Source organism: Pholis gunnellus (genome assembly GCF_910591455.1).
Source record: "Pholis gunnellus genome assembly, chromosome: 18".
Taxonomy (NCBI): Eukaryota; Metazoa; Chordata; class Actinopteri; order Perciformes; family Pholidae; genus Pholis; species Pholis gunnellus.
Window position 1 is genome coordinate 9076565 of NC_136545.1, and position 10859 is coordinate 9087423.

The 10859-nt window shown below is 44.6% G+C and overlaps 1 protein-coding gene across 2 annotated transcripts; it reads left to right on the plus strand.

The window, feature by feature from the left end:
• Nucleotides 1-1522: 1522 nt before the first annotated feature.
• Nucleotides 1523-5547, plus strand: nefma (neurofilament medium chain a; the record flags this gene model as incomplete). Of its 2 annotated transcripts, XM_079178703.1 has the most annotated exons (4): nt 1523-2581; nt 3535-3659; nt 3789-4856; nt 5052-5547. In XM_079178703.1, 4 exons carry the CDS (start codon nt 1523-1525, stop codon nt 5545-5547), a joined length of 2748 nt encoding a protein of 915 aa, XP_079034829.1. The 2 variants fall into 2 exon arrangements, with proteins under 2 accessions (XP_079034829.1, XP_079034828.1); XM_079178702.1 differs by having other exon boundaries at nt 3789-5547.
• Between the last annotated feature and the right edge of the window lie 5312 nt (nt 5548-10859).

Sequence of the window (10859 nt, forward strand, 5' to 3'; positions counted from 1 at the left end):
ATGCAACATTTTGTGTGTTAATCCCCGTTTGCATGACTCATCTGTGGAGGAGGGATCATTTTGACAGGATTAAACATGTCATGAACCCACGGATCCTCAAAAAGCACTAATGCAGCCGTTTTTGCTGCAAGCCTTCCACCAATTGGTAATCGTTTCCTCATTGACCGGAGTGACCCGAGATTAGCACGAAGCATCAAGACTGACGGGAGATCAATAGCCTGCCGGTGAAGCTGAGCCACCAGTTGGGCAGCCCCTCAGAGGGGCGATGTCTCAGCAAATGGATGGAAAGGCCACGAATCCCATGTGGCTTTGCACTTCCGATAGTGAGGATCCCACAGAGAGCTGGAGGACAAGTGTGTGCCTGTATGGTGTACAAATGTACACTATGCAGTCAATATGCACGTAAGATAATTACATCCCCCATACAAGAGAATAGTAAATGTCCCACACCCTGCAGGTAAACGAAAATCCACATGTAGGCTGTACAAATGATTCTATTACAAGTTTTGATGAACATTTGTTCTTTTTTGTTTCACCGAGGTTCATCCAAAATGAATAAATGACTAAATTCGATTTAGTTTCAAGACATTAATGATGCAATTCATGAATCAATGAATGGATCTGAGTTCTATGAAAGAGAAATACATTCAACATTGAAGTTTTAAATTATCTCTATACTACAGGTCAGAAATTGGAATATTATTCTCCTTGCCAGCGTTACTCTTTTGTCACTTTAAATGTTAAAGCACAAATGAGTAACTATATTAATAGGTCTATCTATTAATATAACATTATGCTAACTCCTGCCACCACTTTCTCTGGATCACTTGGTGTAACCTCCTGGTTGTGAGAAATCACAGTGACAAGGCAAAGTCTCCACAGTCCTTAGACTTGATACAAAAAAATAAAACAAACAGTCATCTTGAGGTAGTTGAAGTTCATGCATTCATAGTTCACTGCATTAAGCTGTAAGAAAATACTGCTGTCATTTCGAGGGAAACAACTGGCTGATGTTTTGCTGGTCGCTGTCCGTGGTGCTGAAACGACGAGACCAATTCAGCAAAGATTGTTTTCATGAGATCAGTCGTCATTATAAACTTAATGACGCTAAATAACTATCTCGCTATCTTTTCATCTATCTATCTCAATCGGACACCCACGTAGCGCCTGCAGCCCACGTGGTTCAGACGGAGCGGGACCCCGGATCATTAGCAGGCGGGCTGGAGGGGGAGGGGGGAGGGGCGCGCGCGCACTCCCCTCCCTTCCACCAGTGGACGAAATAAAACTGCTTGGACTTGCCTTGTTGGCGACAGAGCCTCCGATATATAAGGCACAGGCAGAGGAGGTCTCATTCGCTCTGCAAGCCATACACCCCTCACCTGCACACATACACACACACACATAACACACACACTCACCACCCACACACACACCCATAAACAAAACTCGCCCCACGCCTTCGCCCCCTGCACCGTCATCCCCCCCCTCCTTCATTCCGGTGCACATCATATAGTCTGACCGGATGAGTTACCCGGTGGACACGGTAGGGAGCCCCTTCAGGAGAATTATGGATACCAGGACGACCGGCTACGGCTACAGCCGCTCCGGCGGCACCCCGTCCAGCGGCTTCCGCTCCCAGTCTTGGTCCCGGGCAAGCCCCGGCTCCACCATGACCTCCTCTTACAAGAGGAACGTCAACATGCCGGTGTCCCGAGGTTACAGCTCGGCGGTGCACAGCTCCGCCGACAGCGTTGATTACAGTCAAAACTCCATGCTGAACGGAGACTACAAGCGCTCCAATGAGAAGGAGCAACTCCAGGGGCTCAACGACCGGTTTGTGGTTTACATCGACAAGGTGCACTACCTGGAGCAGCAGAACAAGCAGATCGAGGACGAGATCCAGGCACTGCGGCAGAAGCAGGTGTCGCGCTCCCAGCTGGGCGACCACTACGACCAGGAGCTGCAGGAGCTGCGCTCCATGCTGGAGCAGATCCACCACGACAAGACGCAGATCCAGGTCGACACCGACCACATCGAGGAGGACATCCAGCGGCTCAGGGACCGCTTCGACGAGGAGGCTCGCATCCGGGAGGAGACTGAGGCCATAATCCGCCTCCTGAAGAAGGACACCAGCGACTCCGAGTTGGTGAAGTCCGAGCTGGATAAGAAAGTTCAGTCGCTGCAGGACGAGATCGCATTCATCCGCAACAACCACGAGGAAGAGGTGAGCGACCTCATCGCCCAGATCCAGGAGTCTCAGGTGACCGTGGAGAGGAGAGACCTCCAGAAGACAGACATCACCGAGGCTCTGCGGGAGATCCGCTGCGAGCTGGAGGGCCACTCCAACCAGAACCTGCAGCAGGTGGAGAGCTGGTTCATGTGCCGCTTCTCCAAGCTCACCGAGGCGGCGGAGCAGAACAAGGACGCCATCAAGTCCGCCCGTGATGAGATAACCGACTACCGCCGCCAGCTGCAGTCCAAGACGGTGGAGTTGGAGTCCATCCGCGGGACAAGAGAATCGCTGGAGAGGCAGCTGAATGACATCGAGGACCGCCACAACAGCGATCTGTCCAGCCTGCAGGTAGGAAACAGCCACAGTTCCGTGCGTAAAGAGCCGAAAACATCGTTTAAATACACTTTTAAATTGTTTATTTGATGTTTAAGTTAATATTGTTGTTTGTTTAAAAATTGTTAATCGGGGTTTGAGTTGCTATGATGGCGATGGTTAGATTATTATTAATGTACTGGATATTTCATTTTTCGTATATCTTAGTGTGACGCAGTTTTTATCCGAGGGACATAAAAACAGCAAACTGATTTAATAAAAGCAAAAGATATCATATTTGCTGTCCTAAATCACAGTTAACTTCCTGCGTTGAAACATTTTCTGCTGCGTAATGACCGCTATGAGCGCATCATTGCGCTGCCAAAGTTACGAGCGCTGACTTCCTTTACAAATCACTCTCCCTAGTGTCAGGAAATGGTTAAAGGGAGACACTGCAGCAGCAGCAGCAGACTCCCCCCCCCTCCTCTCCGTATTGCTGAGTCAGAGGCACGGGTCGATGCTGTGTCCTTACATCACACCGCTGAGATTTTGGGGTGGGGGTGGGGGTGCATTGACAAGAGTGGATGCTGTCCTTGAGAGAGAGAGAGAGAGAGAGAGAGAGAGAGAGAGAGAGAGAGAGAGAGAGAGAGAGAGAGAGAGAGAGGCCTTCGACATGAATGAATCATGTGTGTCAGATTATATTAAAGCAACAGGGTTTGGTACACATAGTCGACAGTTTATACATAATGTAAGTGTAAATATAAGAGTGACAAATCAACACAGGTCCAGTTTAATTAAAAAGGTAAATCCGTAAAAATAATGTTTTGGAATTATTTCTAAAGCTTTTGCCACAAGTCTTGGTAATCCATGAAGGTGATATTCAAAGCTGCATAAATGTATCTGCAAAAGAGGATGTGACTTTGCTCTTCATGTCATCTTGTTGTACTTCATCAACATTGTATCATGTACTGCTCTGTTTTTTTTCTCAGGAGACAATTCACCAGCTGGATAATGAGCTCAAGAGCACCAAATGGGAGATGGCTCGTCACCTGCGCGAGTACCAGGACCTGCTCAATGTCAAGATGGCCTTGGACATTGAGATCGCTGCATACAGGTAGCCTATCTGACATGCAATTGACATCTTTTTAAGTAGCAGAAATAACATTTGCAGTCATTTCATAAAAACAGTAACCTTCTCTGTACCTAAAGGGATTAATAAACACATTACATTTGCTGTCCTCAGGAAACTCCTAGAGGGTGAGGAGACCCACTTCAACACTTTCCCTTATCGTCAGGCCACCCCCACCAAAATCTCTAAGCCTAGATCAGACCCTCCCAAGCTCAAGGTGCACCACAAGTTTGTGGAGGAGATCATCGAAGAGACCAGGGTTGAGGATGAGAAGTTAGACATCGACGAGGCCCTGGCGGAAATAGCACAAGAGCTGTCTGCCACACTTGGAGGAGGGGGAGATGAGGGTGAGGAAGAGGAGGGAGAAGAGGAAGGAGAGGGGGAGGAAGCAGAGGCTGAGGGGGAAGAGGGCGAGGACGAGGAACTTGTAGCCGCCACTGAAGCCAAAGTTAGCTCTAGCGAACCTGCTAAGGAGGAAGAAGAGGATGGAAAAGGTGATGATGAGGAAGAAGAGGGGGAGGGAGAAGGGGGTGAAGAGGGAGAGAAGGAAGAAGAGGATGAGGCAGAAAAGGGGGAGGATGCAGAGGGAGGCGACGAAGGAGACGGAGAAGAGGGAGAGGAGGAAGTTGAGGAGACAGTCCTGTGCTCCAAAGCTCCAGAGTCTAAAGCCTCTCCTGACAAAGAGAAGGCTGGAGACAAAGAAGGCAGCGGAGGTGAAGAGGAAGCTGGTGCTGAAGAGGAGGAAGGCGATCAGGATGAAGATGCAGCTAGTGACAAAGCATCCAAAAGCGGGGATGAGAAAGAGGAAAAAGAGGATGGGGACAAAGACAAAGAAAGCGAAAAAGACGAGAAAAAGTTAAAAGATGAGAAAGCAGAAGAAGCTGTAGCCAAGACAGAAGCTCCAAAGACAGAAGCTGCAAAGCCAGAGGCCAAGAAAGAAGAAGCTGCCAAAACCGAGGCATCAAAACCAGATTCTCCAAAGTCTGAATCCCCAAAACCTGGATCCCCCAAGTCTGAATCCCCTAAACTTGGGTCCCCTAAGTCTGAATCCCCTAAACCTGAGTCCCCTAAGTCTGAATCCCCTAAACTTGGGTCCCCTAAGTCTGAATCCCCTAAACCTGAGTCCCCTAAGTCTGAATCCCCTAAACTTGGGTCCCCTAAGTCTGAATCCCCTAAACCTGAGTCCCCTAAGTCTGAATCCCCTAAACCTGAGTCCCCTAAGTCTGAGTCCCCTAAATCTGAATTACCTAGACCTGAGTCCCTTAAGCCTGCATCCCCCAAGTCTGAGACCCCCAAAGAAGGCTCACCGAAGGCTGGATCCCCAAAACCCAGCTCCCCAAAAGCTGAGTCCCCCAAGTCAGACTCCCCAAAACCCAGCTCCCCAAAAACTGAGTCCCCCAAGTCAGACTCCCCAAAACCCGAATCTCCAAAAGCTGAATCCCCAAAAGCTGAATCCCCAAAGACCGCCAAACCCGAGGCCCCGAAAGCTGCTGAAGAGAAATCAGAGAAAAAGAGCGACCCAACAAGCGACAAGAGCGCAGAAAAGAAAGACGCTGCCATGAATGGCGACGTAGACAAGAGCAGCCCCGAAGAGAAGGAGAAGAAGGACGAGGGAAAGGAAGACGACGTGATCTCTAACGGCGTGGACGAAAGTCCCGTCAAGGAAGACGGCAGCCAGAAAGTGGTGATCACCAAAACTGTGGAGACGATCACCACCGGAGAAGACGGCTCAAAGCACGTCACCAAATCGGTCACCGTGACCGAGACGATGAAGGAAGAGGTGGAGGAGGTGAAGGAGGAGATGCTGGTCTCCACCAAGAAGACGGAGAAGCACTCCACCCAGTCCATCAAGCAGGTGACAGAGGGCGAATGAGCGGACTCCAGGCGGGCTGATCCAGCGGAGGTGGACCGGAGGAGAGGACGCGGAGATAAGCAATCAACCCAGAACTAACATTTAAAAAAAAGAAGATGATACAGCTAGATCGATGTAATAAAGATAGCCACTCACAAATCATAGAGAGAAGCCAAAACTTAAATGCTACAAATTTCAAAAATGCATGTTGAGGGACAGCTTTAAGCGGGCTTTGCTGCGGACGCGGTGAGGAGATAGCGACTGAGACATTTTATCCTCTTTTTCTTTCTTTCTGCAGTTCACGGGTGAGCTCATGGGAGGGAGGGAGGGAGGGAGGGACGGGGGGTCTCTGCATGCTAGCTCAGGAGAGGGGAGAACTTTCCTCTCATCTGTATGTATGGTAGAAATACACTGTAAAAAGAGTACATATGTAAAAGGAATATATATATATATATATATTGTGGTTGGGAGAGAGAGAGAGAAATATTAAAGTTGAGAGGTTTTTCAGAGTTTAAGTAAAGGGGGTGGGGGATTGGGGTAGGGGGGACAAGCAGGCGGGTGGGTCCTCTACGAAGACACGTTCTCTACTGAAGAAGCCTTACTTGACATGTGAAGATATCAACTGAGCCAAAAAGAAACTAACAGCAAATGCACCACATACAGATAAGAAAGAGACGGGCAGCGATATGACACACACACACACACACACACACACACACACGACCATGTACATCCAGTTAAAGCTTAACAAACCTGAAGAAACTCCTAGCCTTAAACATGCTTTTTATCAGTGTCTGTTATGTTCACCTGAGTGCAACTGAAAAATAAACCAACTGTAAATGCGCAGATTCATGCATTCTTGTATGCATAGGATGGACTTGAATTTAAATACAGTAATAAATGAGGTGCTACTGTTTGCAATCCCATGACTTTACTCATCATGAACAATTTCCCAGCAGCATTTGCTCAATAAATGTCATAACGAAGTAAAAAAAAAACAGAGATTGTTTCTTGTCATTTATATTCATGTATTCATGTTCGCTTTGTGTATACATACATCAAACATTTCCTATTACATTAGAGTAGTCACAATTGTATAGCTTTTTATAGCTATAACATTTTATAGCTATCAACCAACAATATACATCAACCAAGAATGTAATTGATCTAATCTAATATAAAAAAGTCAGAGTGCGATAAGGTTTGTCTGACCATGTTGAAAGTGTTGAGGCTGAAGCTTCTGGAGGAATTGCAAGGCCGCTGCTGAGATTACTTCTTTCTGCGCTGGCGCATCAAAAAGTAACTCGATCCGGTCCAAATTCAAAACAGTATTTAAATAAACGATGACAACTGTAAACTGATGATGACAATTACAATCTAAAATACACTATCGATAGTATGCATCTCGAGAGCAGAGACCACGTGCAACTCCACTCACAGGTCCGACCTAGTCGGGTTCTGCAAAGCGAAGTGCCATGGCCTCCCGCACGCCCTCGCAAACATTCCTTTTATGTCCTTTGATGGTCGGAAAGTGTCCGAACTCTGTCGTAAAACACAAAGGCCGTCTTCTGGGGTCAGTGATTGGCTTCCAATCGCTCTGACCCCTCCTTCATCGATCCGCTGCTCATCTCTGTGACTGGGCTCCTTGTGACATCACCTCTGACATCACCTCTGACCTGGGGCCGCATGGTCCTACCCAGGAGTCCTCTCTGTTGTCTTACAGTAGTCTGCTTCCCCTCCCCCGTCTCCGAAAAGCCTCGCCTTGAATTCCTTAACTTTCCCTGATGGCTATTCTTTACAGTGTTTAAATCCTCCAGTGATTATGCTTTCATGATTTCAATATATTCAATGTGTCAATATACTGTAACCTATAACATCCTTCATGTAAACATATTATTCATTCTTTAGTAAATATTTTGTGACTAACATATTTTACCTTTTATTATTGTGACACCTCTATTCACCACTAAGGGTGTTATAAATTCTACTAAATAATGCTTTTAATTCTTAAATTCTCCACAAAAGGGTGGGCAAGATATATTTCTTGGCTTATGGTTATTGCTCAAAGATATTTCTTCAGATTTAAATTGAATTGATGTGCTGCTGAACTAGTTTGCCGAAAGGTTCTAAATATGCAGCTTAGTTTTATTTATTTTTTGTCAACAGCAAAATATACGACCGATGCTATTTCCAAATACCACTGCATCCGTTTTTTAAACCCACAACTGGGGCTGTTTGCACCATATGCAGAGAGCTTGCTGCTGTCGACTGTCTAAACTTAATATCTAGCCAAGGGATTAAAATGGTCGATGCCAGGTGTCAGAGGATAATGTGCATCAGTGGGTGTTTGTTTTTATCACACTCGAGAAGATTATAGACGTGCTTGTGAAATAGATTCCAAGCTTTTACTACCAGTCTTTTGTAAAAGTAGTAATGTCAGGTAATTGCAAAAACAAGCTTATGGGTAATATTGTATTCAGACATGATTAGTTTCAATGAGTGCCTATTTCGCATTTCACATGTAAATAGAGAAATAAAATAGAGCAGACTTTCACATCAGACTCATCATTATCATCATCATTTCTCTTAGTTGGTCTGCAAAAAGCATCCAATTATCGTAAATAATGGCATGCTTTTAGCTTGTGTGTGTGCCTTCAACTGGCAACCGGGTCACTTTGTCTCAGCGTAAACACATTAAAACTGGGACTATATGTAACTTTTGAAAGAAAACATTATTTATCTTATATATGAAAAGTTAAAATACACTGAAAAAAATAATTCGGCCCCCTTGTAAATGTTACATGTCTTAATCTAGTTTATTTCATAGATTTTAATGTGTAATTGAATCCTACGCATCTTTTTTAATTAATCTCAAAATGTACTGCGCTCGTTTAAAATGAGTTAATTCCATTCAGTTAAAAGTAATGAGAAAAAAATATGTACAATTTAATTTCCACACGCTTCCCTGTCTGCGCATGGGCAGACTGCTAGAAATTCAAATTCTGAAGGCAGGATTTTTTTCATTCAGGGAGATTTCCGTTAGAAGCTCCTGCACTGCCGTCAGTCCACAGGTCTCCGTTTTCGATAATTCAGCAATTTATAACCATATGTGTGTTATATTTGTTCTAAAACAGTTTTCTTTACACTTTAAAACGGTGTTTGATAGAAAAAAGCATTTAGCTGGCACTATCAATTGTGTGTTTGCTACTAACGTTACAATAGCTAACGTTAGCTTAGTTGCTACTTTAGCTCACGTTACAATAGATAGCTTAGTTGTGTAATAACATAATGCGAAGGTAATATGTATGTTAACATTAAGCTAACGTGATATTGCTCTCAAGTATAATGCTTGGTGAATTCAATTGTAGCTTTTAGACTGTTTTAGTAGCTTGTGGACTTCACAAACATACATGCAAATGTAATGGACTATTTAATGAGTTGTAGACTGGTTGCAAGTATGTTTTTAAATATTTTTAGTATGGTAGAATTAGACAACGCAAACTGTGAAATCACGTTAGTAAATGGTGTTGAAGATGCTCTCAGACAGCAAGGGGTTAATGTTACCTTGCAGCTGTTATATAAATAAACTTAATCAGAGCTTTATGTGTGTAATATAAATAACTAGCTTTGAACTTGAACTTAGTATTACACAAGCATATTAAGCTAATGAGAGACACTATGCATTAATAGCAACATGCTTTAAAACTACACATACACTCGGGCACTTAGTAGGGTGGAAAACACTGTAGAAGGTCAGAAACTGCGTCAGAGTATTCTCGCGTCTGCATGCTACAAGAAGAACAGTAACACATAACGGGAGGTGCCTGAGACACACACACACACACCCAGCGAAGAAGCAAACTGACCTTGGCGGGGCCGCGCTCTGCACAGACACTGATCAAGGCCGTAAGCCTTCTTTCAACAGTTATCTTACAATAACAAGTTATGAAAAGTCGCGAGCCCCACCTGGGAACCAGTTAACTGCACGTGCACCTCGACAACATGCTCACACACTGAAAGATGACAGCAACCAATGGGACGTGAGCCCGTGTGGGCGGATATGCCCAGTGCTCCAACCAGGCCGTCGCTCTGCTAAAATCGATCCCGCCTGCACCTTGACTTTGACCAATGGCTCCTCTAAGGAGAACCTACAAAACTTACCGCGCTGCCGTGTCCAAGCGCCTTTTCACGTTGCTCTCAATCGGAGAGGAACTGTTAGGACCGTGCACGTTTAACTGCTCGGCTAATATCTCTGTGATAAATAAAATTATTGCTTGAATCTAAGTAAACGCCTCGAACTCAATTCGTTAAGTTGTTTTTACACAACACAGCCCTGACACAGTAACATTAACGTTGTATTGCAGTAGCAAGCTGCCATAACGTTAACGTTATATTGCAGTAGCAAGCTGCCGTAACGTTGACTTTATATTGCAGCAAAGCTACCGTTCAGTCAATTCAATGACGCTGGTCACCATAGGGCCTGTATATATTCTAGACATTTTTTGTAATTATTGAAGTTTTGAGGGATATTTCACCAACTGTCATTCTTTTTATACAGGTGACAAGTGCTTTCAAACCTTAAAGGGCTGCCATCCTCTAGGCATCCAACTTGAGAAAGATGATGGGCATCTCATTCTGAAGTATATGGTAAGTCAATGTAACTGCATATGCCAGCCACATGTACTGTTTTGTATTACAGAAAATGTGTTAAGATCCTAATATCACTAATAGTTACAACAAGTCATTGCGACAGCACAACGAACTTGGTTCACACCTGTTGAATAGGTATAGAAAATGTCTGTGATTTTGAGTAACGAAAACAATGCTGATTTAACCTCATACTCGTCTGTTGTCTGTATGTAATTAAATATATAACATAAACACTTTTTTCTCATATTCTCTTTCAGTATACAGGACATCAAGGAGATGACATCCTGAGAGACTTGAAGATATCCACCATGTGCATACATGTCATCAAAAGAGGATGGAGAAGCTGGACGTTCTGATGACAGTCACATTAATAATGCTGAAGGAGTAATCATTCTGGACAATATTGGATCCGTAGCCCGAGCTCCCTTCAATGAGGCCAGGAGTCACCTATGCACTGAACACGTGAATTCATTCAGAAAGTGCTCTTGCTTTCCCTCAAAGTACTTTGACCAAAGACCAAAGTCAGTTCTGGACTGGTGGATTTCTTCAGCCGTTCATGTGAACTCTGTTAATTAAGCTGCATTATTATTTCTGGTTTGGAGGTGACGGAGAACATTTACTATAATGTGAAATGCAGCTTAAGAAGATGTTGCAAGCTGAAAAACATGTGTTGGACTGTTGTA